The 18,601-nt window shown below is 39.1% G+C and overlaps 1 protein-coding gene across 1 annotated transcript in view; it reads left to right on the top strand.

Annotated features, from left to right (window-relative positions):
* The window catches only part of MICAL2 (microtubule associated monooxygenase, calponin and LIM domain containing 2), a 55,954-nt gene that overhangs the window by 27,303 nt on the left and 10,050 nt on the right, over positions 1-18,601 (top strand). The window contains exons 8-19 of the mRNA XM_009994264.1: positions 641-756; positions 1,956-2,082; positions 2,290-2,380; positions 2,474-2,621; positions 4,693-4,892; positions 5,407-5,519; positions 10,258-10,329; positions 10,858-11,007; positions 12,116-12,220; positions 13,728-13,946; positions 14,170-14,271; positions 14,841-14,972. Of these exons, the coding sequence (XP_009992566.1) occupies positions 641-756; positions 1,956-2,082; positions 2,290-2,380; positions 2,474-2,621; positions 4,693-4,892; positions 5,407-5,519; positions 10,258-10,329; positions 10,858-11,007; positions 12,116-12,220; positions 13,728-13,946; positions 14,170-14,271; positions 14,841-14,972 (1,575 nt within the window). The remainder of the gene's footprint in view (positions 1-640; positions 757-1,955; positions 2,083-2,289; positions 2,381-2,473; positions 2,622-4,692; positions 4,893-5,406; positions 5,520-10,257; positions 10,330-10,857; positions 11,008-12,115; positions 12,221-13,727; positions 13,947-14,169; positions 14,272-14,840; positions 14,973-18,601) is intronic.

Below are 18,601 nucleotides of genomic sequence, written 5' to 3'. Positions count from 1 at the left end.
AATACTTGGCAGGCAATCTCTGGCTGGGATTCTGTTTTGCTTTGTGCAAGTTGTATTTCTGTCTGAAAATTGTGAGCTCTGTGTCCTCAGCTTGGGTGCATGGCATAAGTTCCCCGACTTCCATCACAGAAAAATTTGGTCCAAGTTTTTATTGCAGTGTCTTTGCCTTAATATGTTCTCTTTCTGAAGTGAAAAGTGTATTACAATTTATATATATAAATTATTTTTTTAAACTCATGCTGACAGCCTGAAGTGTTTGAAAAGATCAGTCCAAAGCAAAATTTGAAGATGCCAAGAAAGGCATCTTTTTTTTGCCTCCTCTTTTTTCCTTTACTAATTCTTGAGTATTGAGTCTTTTTTTTTTTTTTTTTTTTCCTCCTCAGCTTTTACCTTTTGAGGTTAAAAAATGTGTTTTAAATTTAGAAGTTGAAAATGAAGAAGGGCAAGCAGTCTTTTTCATTACCTAAGACTTGGAGGACAGAGACATAAAAAAACTCCAGGAGCTGGTTATGTTATATTTAAACTTGTTCTGGGCTTTTCTAAGACAGTATAAAACCCTAGACTAAATTCACCTTACAAGTTACTTTTGTAATTAGACCTTAAGAAATACAAGGATTTAAACTGTAAATGCTTCTTACAGCCCTTCTGGCCAATGGGTACTGGCTGTGCAAGAGGCTTCCTAGCTGCTTTTGATACTGCATGGATGGTGCGGAGCTGGGCGCAAGGAAAACCCCCCTTAGAAATCCTTGCTGAGCGGTGAGTGCTGCTTTTGTCTTCTCCATCATTTTCAGTGTTTTATGGAGTTGTGGTATTGATAGAAGGCAGTGGAACACAGAATGGTAGCAGGAGAAATATTCTTTTTGCCTGCAATGGCACAGAACAATTTACAGTAGCAGAAGTCTGCTCTGTGAACTTCTGCACACTAATACAGAGATCCAGCAATGTGCATGACATTGGTTTAAATCACTGATTTAAGTCACCAGTTACTAGAATTAAGAGTGATAGCTTGTGTCAAAACAGCAATCTGCCAACTGTCTCAGCACTTGTTTTTTTAACTGAGGAAAAAAAAAGGGATTGTTCCTGAAACAAGTCTAAATAAATACTTCAACAGCTTTCATAGCTGGTATCTGTGGCTTTAACTCTGCATTTTAGCTTAGGAGCCTTGATGCCTTCTTTATTTAGGCTGAAGACTATATGGCAAAGGAGAATTGCTATAATGCTGCATCATTAGCTTCTCTATGCAATATCTTTTTGACCAGAGCATGAAATCTGTTGTTAAGTACACCAGCAATCCTGGTGTTGCTGTGGTCTGATGGTTGAAGTTGCTGACTTTGGTCCTGATGGCAACTGCTCCGCTACAGCTGCCCAGCCTGTTTCAGGGGCAGAGAGATAATAGAATTAGTCATGGTTGTGGTAAGGCAAGTAGAAACATTGCTAAGTACAGCACTTTGAGAAGTTTTAAGATAGAAGCCTGTGGGATGACTCAAACACAGCATAGTCCCAAATGGAAAATTGAACAGCATAATAGCAAAGGCTGTGGTGGTTATAGGAATTGCAGAATGACGGGATTTAGTCCTGTTATGTGGTAAAGAAGTTGCTCCTTGGGCGGAGGTTAAAGCAAAACCAGATGACTGAATGATGTAATCTTATTTCTTTTTTTTTTTTTTTTTTTTTTTTTTTTTTTTTTCCCCCTTCTTCTTTTTCTTGCTTACTTCCTGCCTCAGGAAAACATGGACATAAGTTCTGAGTCTGTCTTTTTGTTGTCCTTTTTCTGTCTAGCATCCTTCTCCCGAGTGGGGGATAAGAAATAGGATGAATACATTATGCATTTAGTGCATAACACTTGGCAGAATCAAAATAAGGTGCAGGTAGCTGAAAAAAAACAAAACAAAAGCCTCTTTCTATAAGAAATATTTATTTTAATTGGTATCTCTTGGATCTTTTTTCTCTATAAGAGAGAGCATTTATCGACTCTTGCCTCAGACTACCCCTGAAAATATTAACAAGAACTTTGACCAGTATACCATTGACCCTGGAACAAGATACCCCAACTTGAACTCAAGCTGTGTTCGGCCTCACCAGGTCAGTACTTAAAAGGCTTGCTTGTAAAATGACAGTTAATTCTTTGTCCAGGAGAAATAGGGCCACAGGTAGGGCATAAAAAAAAAAATCTTCAGGAGACTCTTTAATTTCGATCCAGCTGTTGATAAAGACAACCTAGAAATAAAACTCATTTTTTTTCTCTCCAAGCAGTTCTAACATTACTCTGCCATTTGCTTTTACTTCTAGGTGAGGCAGTTATATGTTACCAATGAGTTACAACAATGTTCTCTGGAAAGAGTAAGCTCCATTAGAAGATCAGTGAATCTCTCAAGACATGGTATGTGACATCTCATATTTGCTGTGGCTTAGTTTTTGGAGCCTTCTAAGCGTACAACATCATTTAAATGTTTGCTTCCCACTGTAACTGCAGAGTCAGATATTCGACCTAACAAGCTTTTGACCTGGTGTCAGAAACAGACAGAAGGGTATCGTAATGTTAACGTCACAGACCTGACTACCTCCTGGAAAAGTGGCCTTGCTCTGTGTGCGATTATCCATCGCTTCAGACCTGACCTCATGTAAGTAGCATCTGTAGATCTTGTTGAGTAGGGTATGTTAAGCATTTACCAAAGTATAGAACAACACTGATACTCTGAAGTCCCCTGCTATTGCTGTTTTTTGCAAGGAAGTGCACACCATTGCCAGGTTTGGGGGATGGGGAGGGTGGAGTTGGTTTTACTTTGTGTTTTCTCTATGTCCTTGCATGCCATTTAAAATGAAATACATATGCTTTCAAAGGGCTAGGAAGGCTTTGAACCTTATGACTTATAATCACGTTTGTAGGAGTCACATGGCTATTTAAAACAAAAATTACAGTGCTTGGAGAATGTGAGAGTTGCATTCCTAGGTCCCTGGAGACAGGTTTTTAGTGTATGTTTAAAACCACAGTCATAATGGCACTGTCACGAGTTGCAAAAAATACCTGGATGAGCCTTAAATGAACCATCCACAGTGTGTTGGTTGCTGTAACAGTCATGTAAGGGAACACTGGGCCATGGAGGTGCCATAGGAGATGGTGGTTTTGCACAGCTCTTTGCCCAGAAGAGCACGGTGCCCTTGCATGCGGGCTGTGCAACAGAGGCTGGCCCTTGAAATTTAACTACTCTAGGAATTGGATGTAAGCCAGCATTTCACTTTTGACACTGTTTCTGGGGCCCTAACCCTACAAGACACAAGTTCCTATGTGTGAGTATTTTGTAAGGTTCCTTGGTTAGATTCAAGAGGGTCAGGTGTAACAGGTGTCAGGCAATGGCAAGCACTGGCTTGCTGGGCCTGCTTGATGTGGTCTATGGTGGGGTGACTCTTCTGTACTCTCACCAGTCTCTATAATGCAGAAGATGCATTCTCCTGCCTTCCTAAACAGATTTAGGAGTCTCAAAACAATTATTGTCAGCCTCCCTCTTTTGTGGATAAATGAAAGAAATGGTTGAGCTCTTCTATGAGGTGTGGTAAGGTGGAAATAATAAGGTGCTTGTTTGTACAGCTTTGCTAGAGGAAGAGCTAACATTGTCAGTATAAGATAGTCTTTTTGCCTTGGGTTAGTTTAAAAAAAAGGGGGAATTATAGATGGTTTTGTGATATAATGGGAGGAGAGGGAGTCTAAAAAGCAAAGTGATCTTTGCTGTCTGTGGAAAGCATGTCTTAAGCCCTGCTGTCTCTAGAAAGCTGATAGATTTATCTTCCTGAGCTAACAGACCACCTGCTGTTTAATTAACATTGTGTTCAGGTCTTCTTGTCTCTTTCTATTAAATGGGACTGCTGAGGGACTTGGTCAGATGAAAGCCCGGGAGGTGAGAGAGGTGTCTGCCTGTGGGCTGTGGGCAGGGTGGGGTGGAAGGCTGCCTGCAGCCCCCTGCCTCCAGAAATAGGCAGAGTGTGTGGGCTGGGGGGAGAGAGGGAAATTCTTTGGGGGTTCAAAATCAAATTCTCTATGAGGATAAAGACCCTAGTCTGCTGGAGCTTTGTAATTTATTCACAAGTTTATTTTAATAATGACTTTTGGAAGCTGTTCAAGGGATCAGAGTCTTAGACTAGATCCCACAGAAAATGAATTAGAGAATGGATAGCACAGTTCCAACATGTGATGCATTTCACTGCACTTGCTAAGTCCAGTTATGACATGGACAGGTGGTCCTCATTCAAACTGGGTGTGTAATACCTTAAAAAGAGATGTAGTGCCTTTCTGTGTGTGCACACCTAATATTTTAGTTGAATAAAATGCTACCCTAAATTTACTACTTATGGCATTGATGATTTATAGAACTCACCAAAGCTAAAATATTGAGTGCTAACAGGTGAACTCTGTAGTAGCACAGCTGTATTTGGAGAGGAAAAAGGGCTTCATGCACTTCCAAGGAGGAATTGCATTTCTTCATAAATAAGGGAATCCTTTTTCATGGGACTGCATTGAAATCTAGTTCAGTGAAATAGCTTTTACATTATGTTTCTGTCAAATCCTGGATTTCTATGGGACTCTTCGGAGTTGTGTGTAGGTTCACCCTGACCCAGTGAAATGCCCACGCTGTTCTGCACCTCTCCCATGGGAAGCAGAGAGCAAACTGCCACTGATACAGTGTGTTGTCTCTGCAGTGACTTTGATGCTCTGAACGAAGAGGATGTTGTCAAAAACAACCAGCTGGCATTTGATGTTGCTGAGCAGGAGTTTGGGATCCCCCCTGTGACCACAGGGAAGGAGGTGGGGTCAGCCGGGGAGCCCGACAAGCTCAGCATGGTCATGTACCTCTCCAAGTTCTATGAACTGTTCAGGGGCACACCTCTGCGGGCAGTAGGTAAGCTGAACCCAGGCTGCACATAATTCTTGCAAGCTTGGGGAGGGGAAGCACTTCATCCAGGCTGCTTATGAGCACTGCTTTTGAGCCAAGAGTCCTTTCCCAGCTGAGCCATTCTGGCATCCAAGCATGCCTGCTTCTGTCTGCAATAGTTACCTTCTGCTTAAAAAAGAAAAGAAAGGAAAACTTGATTGAAGACCAGGGTTTTGTGGGTCCTTGGTGGTTTCAGAGAACAGGAGCAGCTGGATAACTGCAGCTTGACATCATGAAGTTTCTGTATCAGGTCATTAGAGTGATCGTCTGGTAAGGAAGACATACATTCAACATGTCAATTCCTGTGTGTTTCTCTTCCTTTTTAAAAAAGTCACTCTGTATTTTATGTATTTACTTCTGTTTGCCTGGTTTTCTTTCATCTAATTGCTACCAGCATTCAACTGGAAAATTCTGGCTTAGTCAAAGCATTTAAAAAAGAGATCTTAATAAATTTCCTAAGCAGTTGGGGTTTTTTTAACAGATGCTGGTGACAAGCAAAATGGAGAAAATAATGATCTTTGTTCAGCAAAATCATCTAACTTCATCTTCAATAATTACATCAATTTAACTTTACCAAGAAAACGAGTACCAAAGGTAAGTTGTGAAGGAAGACTTGCTCTGAATATAATTTCTCTTTTCAGAAAAATGAAAATAAACAACCACACTCAGAAATAACTATTTTTTATATATCCTACTATTACATGACCTGTAGAAAGAGAGTTTTTGAGCATAGTAAAAAAGTAAATGAAGGTTTTACAGTAAACAAAGCTAACACACATGTACTCTCAATGATTATGTTTGTAGTGATAAAACTGAAGCACTATCAGTGTCAAATGGCTGACGTGTTAATAGAAGTCCCAGTTAAGCATTTTCTGTTAATTCAAAATTTGTGATGACAGAGAATTTGGGTGTACTTGGGGAGAACTGGTATCCATAGTCCATGCCAATCTTCTTCAGTCTAGGTAAAATTGAGAGGAGTATAATGTTTTGTTTGGTGTGTTTGAAGTTGCTGTTGAAATATTTGAGATCTTAGGTGCATTATGTGGATTGTCTTTATGTTTTATTTTTTGGAAATTTTTCAAAAGGTGTGTTTAGGAGGTTTTTTACAATGCTAGATGGTAAGATTTTTATTTAGAGAGGCTTTGGATTTGTTTTTCTTAAGATGGCAAAGTCTGGAATTTTTCTGGTCTATTTCTACCTTTAAAAGAAATAATACTGTAGTTCTGTTTTCCTAGAGCTAACTATATGGGCATTATATTATGTATCAGTTCAAATAATCATTGGTATGCTAAAATGGTTACCGACTGGGAGGAAGGGCTTTTTTTTAAAAAAATAACGGTGATTTACTGTGTCCAGTTCTGGAGCCCCCAATATAGAAATAATATGGAGCTCTTGGAATGAGTCCAGAGAGTGCCATGAAGATGGCTGGAGGGGCTGGAGCACCTCTGCTTATGAAGACAAGCTGAGAGAGTTGGGGTTGTTCAGCCTGGAGAAGAGAAGGCTCTGAGGAGACTTTATAGTGGTCTTCCAGTGCCTGGAAGCTACAGGAAGGCTGGGGAGGGACTCCTTACATGGGCTTGTAATGATAGCATGAGAGGTAATGGTTTTAAACTGGAAGAAGGTAGATTTAAGTTAGACATCAGAAAGCAATTATTTATGGTGAGGGTGGTGAAACACTGGACCAGGTTGTCCAGGGAAGTTGTGGATGCCTCCTCCCTGGACGTGTTCAGAGAGCAGCCTGGTCTAGTGAGAGGTGTCCCTGCCCATGGCAGGGGGTTGGAACTAGATAATCTTTAAGGTCCCTTCCAACACAAACCATTCAATGATTCTATGATTTGAACAGTTTGTGGATGCTGTCAAGGTTCTGGAGGGAAGCTTTCAAATGCTTATAGATGTATAAAGCCCGCAACAGTGACAGAGGGCAGGTTGACTAGCATGACTGAGAGAGTGATCTCAAAGTCATACTGATACACTTTTTCTCTTGGCCACTTATTAGTGGAAATCTACTGAGATGGCCTGTTTCTGTGCCTGTATGAAACATGCATGCCCATACCTGTTGCCATTAAAGACTCTAGTGCCTTGAAGGGGTATTGAAATGTGAGTTAATGCAGTCTGGCATAGGACTATGTGCAGTAAGAATATTGTCTATGTGTTTCTGAATGGATTATAACTTCAAAAGTTATATAATGTAAAAGTTACTCTAATTAAATTATTCAGTGATAATCTGTTTCACTGTCTGTCTATTCATTAACTTGGTTCTCATCTGAAAGGAGGCCTTGACGAGGGGTTTTGCTTTCATAGCCAAGCCTACCTTAATTTTAACTTCAATTTAAATGGGGAGTGTCTGCAGAGCCTACATCAGAGGCACCAGTGTCTCCAGTCCAACTGTTGCAGATTAACTAGCACAAGTTAGACAGCAGCATGTACTCTTCCACCAAACTGAGTTTAATTTCTGTATTTTCTGCAGCACTGCTGAATGCAAAACGGTTCCGCATTTTCAGTTTCCTAGGCCAGCCAAAAACTGTGTATAACTATAATCATTCTCAAGTTTTTTCTTTTTTTTTTTTTTTTTTAATTTCCTGTTTTAAACAGGCCTCCTTGATGCTTAACTGTATTGTTTCATTTACACCTGTGTAGGGATGGTTAAGTTTTGTGTGCAAAAGTACAGATTTCCTACTTCTTTTGAAACTTAGTCCTTAATAATAGTTCAAGTGTACATGTATGTGCTGCATTTCTCAGTATTTTAATCTCTTTTTAAATTTCTTGCTATCTCATCTTCTCCATTTAGGTGGAAATGTGATTGTTTTATTTATTTTTTTTTTAAACTTGAAGAATTACTCCAAGATTTCCAGATATTTCCTAGGCTGACTTACAACTTGAATATTTTCCATCCAAAAACACATTTTCAAAACCTGTGGACAGTCAAATCCCCAGTAACCTCATATATCCTTGTTAGGAAATAAATTTTTCCTGCCACCCACATACACACAAAACCAAGTGACATGTTTCCTAGCTAACCAAGCAGTGAGAAACCAAATAGGCAAAACAAACATTGGGGTTTTTTGTGGGTGATTTCTTTGAAAGAAAAAGCATTTTTGTGACCACAATGTTGTTGTTTTTCCATGAATTATTTGCAGAAGAAAATAGACTTTTAGTAGTGGGGAGAGCTTTCCATTACTAAGCTGTACAGCCCTCTGACTAACCTCCTGTCATGAAATAAACCTTCTGCCATAACAGGAGGTATAATTTTGGCACTACATGAAAGCATGAGGTGATTTGCTGGATGGGCCCCATTGGTTTCAGACTACAGGGGCTTGTTTGAAAGGAGAGTGGAAGTGCTATTTTCCAAATCAGTTTAGAGAGTGGGACAGGCAAGATCTTATTTTGTATGAGACCTTGTAGTCTTGTCATGGATGGGGCACCTGAGCTGTGCAAGAAACACAGTACTTGGGTTAGGTCAGGGACTTGATAGTGCCATAAGCATCTGAAACTAGCTAGGAAATGAAGCTCTCTCAGAAAACAAGTGTTTGAGTTAAGGGTTCGGCCATGGCTTCAGTTTTATGGTTCTTTCCCCTAAAAAAAATGGTGTTGAGCATTGTCCAGGTATGACAGTGGGAGAGAACTTGTGTATTACAGTCAAAAACCAGCTAGGGTAACAGTATTGCTTACCGAAATTTTCATACCATCTGGTTTGTCCTTTTATTTTGCTGGCAGAAGGATCTGGGTGCAGGTTGTGAGAGACCAGGAAGCAAGGCCCTGGAGATGGTGTGGCAGTAGCTGTTCTGGCAGTGTATGCAGGGCTGGATAATGTTTTCCATCTTCCTACAGTGTCAGACCGGCTGGAGAGGAACTGAGATTTCCTGTGCTCCAGACTAATAAATGAATGCAGGTGTTTACACAATAAAGGGCACAATCCTTTTTTCTCAAGAGTTTTTGCTATGCAGTTAAATTGCTTTGTCTTTCACTTCTTTGTAAATACGTTGTTGAAAGTCCTTTATGGAAGATTTTTGAAAGGCAGCATCTAGTTTGTTTCATTCACTTAGGCAAATTCTGCTTTTATGTGGTACAGATTATTATGCAGAATACATTGTGCTGCTATGTTGTTCACTCTTCCTTGGTAGACCAATGATTATAGGTAGTGTAAAGGTAGCTTACTGAGAGCTACTTCTTGAAAGACAATGTACCAAAGCACACAAAGTAATAAAAACATTGTCATCCGATTCTTTCGGTGTTTGTCCAGAAGTTGTTTGGGATTACTTCCATTCACTGCATAATGATTTATTATAAACAGTGTATATGTAAAAAGGAACCCTGTGTTCTTTGATCTTTCTCTTTATTCTTTTTTCTTTTTTTAAGTTGGCTGAGCAATCACTAGGTTACAGTGTCGGCAAATGCAAATAAGTGGAATTTAGTTTGTTGTTCATAAAGTGTAACCTAGTAAGACATTTATCAAGAAAAAATAAATATCTCAATGGCACCAAACCTTCAAGATTTAATTTAATAAGGACTGATACAAATTTTTAAGTGTTGACTATTTTGCCCTTTTTTGTGGACTGAGCATGAATATAATTTCTTTGTATTATCTGTAGCTCAGGAAAATAATGGAATGTGTGCATGTCTTGAGCACAGAATAGGTAATTTCATTGCTTTAGTGCTGTAATGTAAAGCCATAGCTGGGGAGATGAACCTTACAAGGGAGACAGATCTTTTAGGCAGATAGTAATTACTGCAAAAAAGGAGATACGTCTGTGCTATGGAGACATGATCTACATGCATAGATATCTGGGTTAAGAGATGCGGAGGTTATTGTGAAGCAGTTCCTGATTTTGTTATTTATATGGAAACCAGTGTAGCTAGATTAAAATTCACAGAGTAACTGGTGCAGTAATGCATTTTTCTTCTAGGATGTGCTAGTGCTTAGTGAATTATAAACTCTTTAGTACTGAGAGAGGAAAAGGTAAGCATCAACGTTGTAGGGCCTATGTACAGCCAAGTGTCTAAGTGTTTATTTTCACCCATCAGAGTTCATTGGGAGCTAGTAGTGAGGGGTTGTTTACAGGGTAGCTTTCACATAATGGTAACTGTCATGAGGGCTGCCAGGTTCCTGACACAAGGAACAATCCTGCTGACCTTGGTGGGGGAGCCTAGCAAGGCATTCCAGCATGATGAAGAGCCCCTGCATGCTGGCACTGCTCGCCTTGGTTGGCACTGTTTAACAGAGGCCAGACCACACTTTCCCAGTTAGGAAGTATCCTGGGAGAAAAAACTGCTTGCATAAACCTGGTAACTGCCACAGTAATCTACAGAACTTGTTTTGGCTTTACTGTTTCAGGTTGACGGGAAAACAGAAGAGAATGAGACTAATAAAAGACGTCGAAAAGGTCTTTTTGGTGTCTTTGATGAGGTTGGTGTTCAGTGGTGTCCACACACATCCAGCTTGCTGATGAGCACCAGAGCTGAGGAAGCAGCGGGAGTCGGGGGAGCAGGGTTTGGCCTCCTGTGTGTGGTGGAAGCAAAAAGTCTCTCCCTTTAAAAAAACTTGAATTTCCAGTGGTGTGCACCAAGCAAGAGATAATTTTATTTGGTCATTTGATAAGGAGGAGAGCATTACAGAAGTTAAATTGGTTTCCTTTCTGACCCAAGAACATTTAAGATATTGTTTGGGTTTTTTTCCTTTTCCCAACTGGGTGATTTAAACCAATTTTTGTTTGCAGAGTTTGCATTTTGCAGCTTGGTACCTAGCTCCCCTCTGATTAGTAACCTTTGTAACTCTGCTTTATCATCACCAGCACTGATTTTTAATAAACTGTAGACTGTATTTCCTTTAATCCTTTACTGGTAAGGATGTTGTTCTCTCTCTCTCTCTCTCTCTCTCTCTTCATTAATGTCATAGGTAAACTCAAGACAAACATTGTTTGTTGTTTTCTTGCAGGCCTCTGGCTTTTCAAGCCAAGGGACCAATGCTGGGAAAGAGCAGAGCGATGGCAGAGAAGGCACGAACCAGAATAAAGTTAAATCAATGGCAACTCAACTGTTGGCAAAGTTTGAAGAGAATGCTCCAAATACAATTCTTCGGAGGCAGGTAGGTGATAGACTGAACATAAAAGTGACCTGGAGTCCCTCCTTGTGAACACAATGCAGATTTCCAAGAGAAAAAATTGATCTGTTATGTGTTTGAAGTGGGTTAACTTTTTTAAAAATTCATTATGCAAATGAAAGGTATTCCTCTCAATACTTAGTGAAAAAAAATTATGAATACAGATTAATCAGTGTATATTAATATAGTGTATTAATATCTACTAATGTAATTTTCAGTGTCTAGAAATCCCTTGTAAGCCCACCTGTATAATTTTTGCTTCATGTGGAAGTCTGAGGTGGCTGCATATGATATTGCAGAAAGACTTATTTTCCCTATATTTTGTGAATAAAGGACACTAGATATCCAGTGGAATCTTTATTTGTGGAAAACTTAGAAAGCATAGGAGGGGAACATAATCTTTTGCAAGATATGTCTGGCTTGGATTTCCATTCCTTCAGTAGACATGGTGGAATATATTTGTACGTTCTGTAGTATTTTCGTGACTTGTTGTTAGTGTGACTAGTAGTGTGTTAAAAATAGCCTGTGCTGTCAAGGTAAGATCAAAACCACACTTCAGCCAATGAGATGGTTTGAGTCAGATGAGTTTGGATCTGTTATCAACAAGATCTTAAGGAAGGATGTGCCAGGTGTTGAGGTTCAGTCAGGGATGGTGGAGTTCTTTATTCTTTGTGCTTGTAGCCGTTTGTTTATTTACTTATTAAATTCATCCAAAAGTGTAAGCTTTTTAAATATCAAATAACTGTCACTGCACAAAGTGCTGCTGTTTGCACTCCACTCAGCTACTTGTCAATGCCTTGAACTCTCTGCATGAGTTTGCTTGGCCATGTTGAAGGAAGCCTCAGTGCTCTTCCTTTTGAGCCTTTTTTTTCTGCCTTCAAGAAAACTGAATTTGCTGAATTTTGAGTATATCTTTGGTGGTAGAAGAGGTTAAAAAGTGTAGGTGACAATAATCTACAAAATGTAGTTTCATAGTAACGTGTCTTTAAAAGCAGCTTTTGTTTCTTTCTGCCTCAAAAGATCTTTGACTCCTATTTACTTTCTTCCTTTTTCTTTTTCCACTGTCTTTATAATTTTAAAAATGCTTTACAAGGAGCCAATAGTTAGACCAGCCCTGCACTCTTCTGACCCTCCTGTTAATCCTCGCTTTGCTAAACCTAAGGATCTAAGTCTTCTTCCACCTCAACCAAAAAGGCAGGTAGGAACTCATATGGGTTAACACCTGACAAGCCCACCATTTCTCTTACTGCTGGCAACTAACTGTTATTGTGTATCTACTCAAAATATAAAATGATGTATGGGTGTAATCTGCAGAGTTAACAGATATATTTAGCTGAGAATTGTGGAAACCCTGCTGAAGTTTAAGGCTATTTTACACCTCTTTTATCAGCTAAGAAAACTATTTGAAAGAATTAGTAACTGTGTGGAAAAAAAACCTTACAAACGTGTGTTGATTTATGTATTAGCACATCTAGACTCGGAATTGTATCAATATCATTACATGGCTATGTCTAGCATGCAAGAAAACTGCTGCAGTACCTGAAAATTTGTTTGTGAATGTATTTAATGTTTTGGGCTGTTGTCCTGATAAAGCAAAGGGAGTTTTCACACTGACTTACCTAACAAAAATGTCTAAGATAAAAGCTTGAGCCTTGAAGTGCTGATATTGATACCTGGGGTTTTTCATTTTTTTAAAGTTGAACTTGTGATAAGAATTTCTGCTGGAAGATCTAGCATCATATACATGGGGCAATTTTTTTTAAAATACATTGTCTAAATTTTTCTTAGTATTAACAATAAAAGCAATTTTGTATCAAATTGTAATGATATTCACTTTACATTAAGGGTTTTTAATGGATGTAAATATCCTGTAGTAGCATTTAAAGAGTGGTCTCCAGTGAGATGAGAGCTGCATTGCATGTGCAAATTTGCAGATAAGCTTCATGAAAAATGCAAATTCATAAACCAGTTGACAATTTTGTTTTAAAGGCAGAAGTGCTATCCTGAAATATCAGAAGCACACTGCAAGTGATTGGTACTGCAGTTTTTAATTTTAATTCTGATAAATTCGTAAACTTTGTGTGTTTACTTGAATTGGACAGATAGGATGAAGTAGAAGACTGTCATAAAAGTACCAACTGGAAGGTCAATTTTAGGACTGAAATTGATAATGCTTAACTGGTTGAAATGTTTTGATTACTTGAAAAGCTATTTTATATGAAGATTCAAATTCAGAGACCTATTCTGAACTCCCCAGGAAATGCTTTAAATCTACGACTCATTAGACTTGACTTGGGGTCAGACTAGATCTAGAACTATGCCAGGAACTACTGTTGATATTCTTACAGTTTGATTGTAAGTTTAGTTTCAGGCAGATATGATCCTAAAAAAGCACCCCAAAACTTTTTCTAAAATCTGTAGAAGGAGACGTAGCATCATGTTCTTCTGCACTGATGCTATCATGGTTTATTCATACAAACTGATACAAACCTGGAGAAGGATGTGGAACTTGTCCAAATTCCGTAGTACTGACTGACTTCAGTGTGTGGACGCAAGCACCAGAGGTGCATTAGAGAGTGTGCAAAGAATACTGTGAGAACTTTTTTTTCCTAGTTATGTGCATGACTGTGCTGCGCTTTCGGAAGCATATCCTGCATGGTACTGCAGAAAGCAGATTTTTATTTTTCACTTCAAGTGTTTCCCAGTTTCAGGTGGTAGCTAGGAGTGAACACGAGGTCAGGGAACCCAAAAAGTCTTTAAATGGTTCTGATCATATGGCCAGGAGAGAAAAGACTGTACAAAAAACAGATACTCAGCCCAGTCTGTCAGAAACCTCTGAAAATCTCGCATCTGCCTGTTCTGCTGCATTTGTACTTTCTGGAGTGCTTAAGCGTCTTCAGCACCTGGAGGAAAAAATGAAACAGGTGACAAGCAATTTCTTTTCCTTTCTGTCTCTTAACTGCATATGTTAATCTGTATGTTGCATTTTCCCAGGATATGCTGGCTTTTTCTCTGTGACTTTAGGTTCTATTAAGACAGTTAAAAATCTTTCTACAAACTTGCTGTATTCTGCTGATGTGTGTGACATTAACTGAAATCTCTCTTTTTCTTTCTTTCCTTGTCTTCCTTCCCTGGCTCTTATTGCAGAGAAGAGCTCAGACTGTAGCAAATAGGGAGTTCCATAAAAAGAACATTAAAGAGAAGGCAGCGCATCTTGCCTCAATGTTTGGATACATGGAATTTCCAAAGGTGAATATTAGGTTTTGCACCTGAAGAGGTACTGAGTTAGAGGACAAGTAAGAGTTCATGGGAGGCAAAAAACTGCAGTGGTTTTGTTTTTAGCTCTCCTGTCATCCTGGGTGGATGCGAAATGTAATCTGAATTCCCTTGAAATTGGTAACAAGCTTTTCTTAAATAATTTTGCATAATCTAATTGAGAGAAAATGCAATCTAAATCATAAAGCTAGTCAGAGTACTTTGTCACAAGAGAAATACGTTAGAACAAACCATGTCTTGTGCATAAGTACATGCTGGTAGCTCAATGTGGCATTTTTAATGTTTTGTTATGCTTTCTCCCATCACTAACTTACCTTACTGCCCACTCTAAATATTTTTATAAGAAAACTGAGTATAATACTATCATTTGCTGTTAAGGTTTTGCTGTGATGATTTCTGTGGCTTCTCCCTGGGCAGAAATAAAGACTGGAATAATAGCTACTTTCTTTCTATTTTTTTGATGCATGACTGTGAAATTACTCTCTTAACCTGTGCTAATGTCACTGTCTCTTTGATAACTCTCCTGTTTCTGCTTTACACAGAATAAGCTACCTACTAAAGGCTTATCCCATTCTCAGCCCCCAACTCCCACTTGCCCTCAGCCTCATGATTCAGCTGCTGCCTCTTCTCCATCATCTGTTGATTCAGCTTCCCCTGCTGTTCCTTCTAGACAGGTACTCCATTAACAGATTTTTCCTGTAAAATCCAAACTTGCACTAAAGCTGCTTGAGAAATGGCTTGGATGGAAGGTGCAGAGCTGTTGTATAGGTTCCATTCCACATTTCAAGTGATCTTCACTTCGTTCACTGTTGACAATCCTGTGTGTTTGTAAGAAGAAAGTCATTGCTAAAAATAATTCAGGTATAAAGCTAAAGAGCAGAGCAAATAGTTCACAAAAATAGCTTCAATTCTGGAAATTTTGCATTGCTGCTTATTTTAAACATTCTGTTGTTGGCTAATACTGCAGGCATGCCTAGCAGAGAGAGAGCTTCACGTTGTATAGCTAACTGAGTGTTACAGGATCAGTTAGTTGTTCTTGGGTGGCATTTCTGTTTCTTTCTGGATTGCAGGGAAAAACCTGCAGAATAACGGTCATTTGAACTAGAGGATGTGTCTTAGAATTGTATGAGCTCTTGTTGATACAGACTGATTTTATTGCTGTTTTGCTCGTTTACTTATTTGTACTTTCAACTTGCTTCTGCACCTGAATTGCTAGAATACAGTTTTTTATGACATCAAACTTCACAGAGAGCAAACAGAAATGCTCTGAATGAAAGCAATTAGGTTACAGAGATACTCATCTCTTACTACTTTTACCAGTGTTTCAATGGGCTATGCTTTTATCTGTGGAAGTTAAGATGACATTGTCTTCTTATTCCCGTGAAGAACAAAGCATTCTGCCTGCTTTTCTTGTATTTAAATAAAAGTAGTGTTATGAAATACTCAGGGGTATTGCCCAGCTTCAGGTAAGCCATGGCTGAAGGTACTTTCCTGTCTGGTGAGTGTCCAGCAGGATCATCTAGTGGAATTGGTCTGGATCTTTTTAGGTTATTTCACACTGTATTATTGATGCTGGTTGGAAACCAAGCTCACAGTCTCAGCAGTAACTGAGCAGGTGGATACTGAGCTGACTGGCAGTTTGCAAAGGCATGTTCCTTGTTGAGATAGAGCTATTTTGGAAATAATTCCTTTCCTCTCATTCCCCAGGAAAATACAGGCTACACAGCCGCTGGAGGACACCGCAAGCCCAACAGGTGCCTTTCTGCAGTAATCCCCTAATTCTCTTTAGCTTCAAAATAAGTCCTTTGCCTGGATTTACCTTTTACTTTTTATGACCTAGAAGGTAGAGCTCATCATGGGTTTTAAGCTAAGTAAGGGTTTCCAAAATATCGGGACCTGTTGCTCATTTGATTTGGAGAACTATCATGACACTGCAAAGAGAACAAAACAAATAATAAATAAACACTATTTGAACAATCTCTTGGAATATGAAAATGAGGCTTTTGATCATGTGGAAACTCTGAGTGATAATTTTGCTGGGGTTTGAAAGTCTTATATTAGAGAAAATTTGGCCTGTGCAATCATTTTTGGCTGTGTTAATTCAGCTGTGTTTTGTTTAAACTGCACTCACAGCCTTTTATTAGTTTGCTATTATATTTAAATGGTGTAGCAATATTTTTTTGTGACTTGATTTCACTGGGGCTGAGTGTACTTTAATTAAAAATGCTCTCTCCAGAGGTAATGGCAGAATGCAACACAGCTCAGGCAAGAAAATCTTGTTCTCTCACCAGCACAGTAAATGTACCTTCATCTCATTTGGTAAATATTTGGCTGGTTAGGTAGGACTATACATTTATTTTTTGGCAGACCTACATGCATGAACATCTTGATTCCTAGTGCTCAGTAGGGTTGTACAGACTCAGGGCCTCTTGTACACTATGTGCCTTACCTATGTCTCAATTTGGCACTTCATGTTTGAGAATTTTTAATTGATTGTTGTAGGTATTTCAATGGGAAAGGTAAGAAGTAGAATTTTTTTAAAAGGCAAAAAAACTCCTTGAGTTTCCTTTCCAGGGTTGCCAGTGAGTATGTTACATAGTTGGTGCTTTCCTTGCTACAGAGATAACTAAGAAAGCGTGGAGGGTTAGACAGGTTCAGTCTGGTGTCTGCACAAGGCTGTTGTGGAGGAGGGTGCCTGTCCTCCATGTCCACCATTGGCACAGAAAGGGGTGATGCATGGTCACTCTGGAAATGGAAATTCAGGTCAGGCTTGGGGATAGGGCTAGAGGACCCCTGAATGGCAAGGAGCAGGCTGCTGAGGTAGACCTGCAGCTTGGGCACCTTTTGGAGCAGCTTATGCCAATGTGCACTTACTTTACACAAGTAAAGTGGATCCTGCCCAGGGAGCAGGGAATGAATTCAGTGGACCTTGGGACCTATTTCCAGGACTATTATTTGCATTGGTGAAAAGTTGGTGAGGTGTTAGTGGATTTGCAAGACTTTTGTTCTCCATACTGTTTGTGCTGTGAGACTGATCCAGTCATGTGATACTCCTGTTAGTTTAGCTTTACCTCCCTTGGGGAACTTGGGTTCTGTTCTTCTTCACAGGTCATGTTTTGGTTTACCTGGTTTACCTTTTGTTATTTCTCAAGCAGATTTTTCCAAGAAGCAGATTTCTTACTGCTGTTTTTACCCCAAGGCTATTAAATCTTCAGGGAAACCTTGCTGCTGCCTTGTTTTCATAACAAACAATCTGTGCCCTTCCATGGTTAAATTGTCCACATGTTCAATCTTTTAAGATTGCACACTTTTTAGGACACAGAAAAATTGAACTCTATAAAACACTGGCTGAATGTGCAGCACTATATAAATAAAAATTTATAATATTTCAGGTACACAGTGCACATTTTCAAATACTGTTCATGATAATTTAGCAGTATGTTTGGATCTCTCTGCTGGGAATGTGTAACAGTAATTGTCTGTGTTTGTGTTAGCTTGAGGGTGGCATTACAGGACTCAGAATTTTTATTTGTGGACTCAGTTCTGAGAAACTTCTAGGTAAATCTAGACTTCAGTATAAAAAAACACTTCAGGATGGATAAGCCAACAGAAGGAGCTCCTGCTTTTTGCTATCAGAAGAACAGGAGGTAATAGAAGTCTGAGTTTTCTAAGACTCCATGAAATAGGACCTATAAATATCAGCACACTCCCATCCTTTAAATAGTACTGTCATTTTAATTTCTAGTGAGTACTAAGATTGTTATCAGACATGATCCTTTGCATCTGTTGAATGTTTATCAGAACAGTCTTAGTTATCGTGGCATATTTGTTGAAAATGGTGGTTAAGAAGTCATATTGTCTTATTACAGGAACCTGTTATTAAACCTCAGTCCTGAAAGGAGGATTTGAAAGGAAGGCTATGGAAGCATATGATTCCTTTTAAAGATACACAGTCATCACAACCTATTAAGAATTAACTTCTGTATGATACTATATGCAAATTGACAGTAATCAAAACTACCTTCTAGCTTTGATCACCTGTTAAAATACACATAGGTGGATTTATGGATTAACATATTACAGGCTGGGCTTTGGTTATTTCTGTTTTCTGTTTAGAGTTGGATTGACCTTCAGAAAACTGTGTTCATCTGAGCTTTGCATGGGTGAATCCACACAATAGGTAATTAGAACTGTGAAGATGTTGCAATCAGTAGGCTTTGCTGCCTGCAGAGTTTGGCCCAACTGCTTCCCTTCAGTGACATGCCTCTAATTACCAGCAGTAAGCAGGGCTTGGGTGTTCCCT

The sequence above is a fragment of the Chaetura pelagica genome, unplaced genomic scaffold (assembly GCF_000747805.2).
Source record: "Chaetura pelagica isolate M959 unplaced genomic scaffold, ChaPel_1.0 scaffold153, whole genome shotgun sequence".
Taxonomy (NCBI): Eukaryota; Metazoa; Chordata; class Aves; order Apodiformes; family Apodidae; genus Chaetura; species Chaetura pelagica.
The sequence above is the reverse complement of the archived record's forward strand: the minus strand, read 5'-3'. Positions and strand labels throughout refer to the sequence as shown.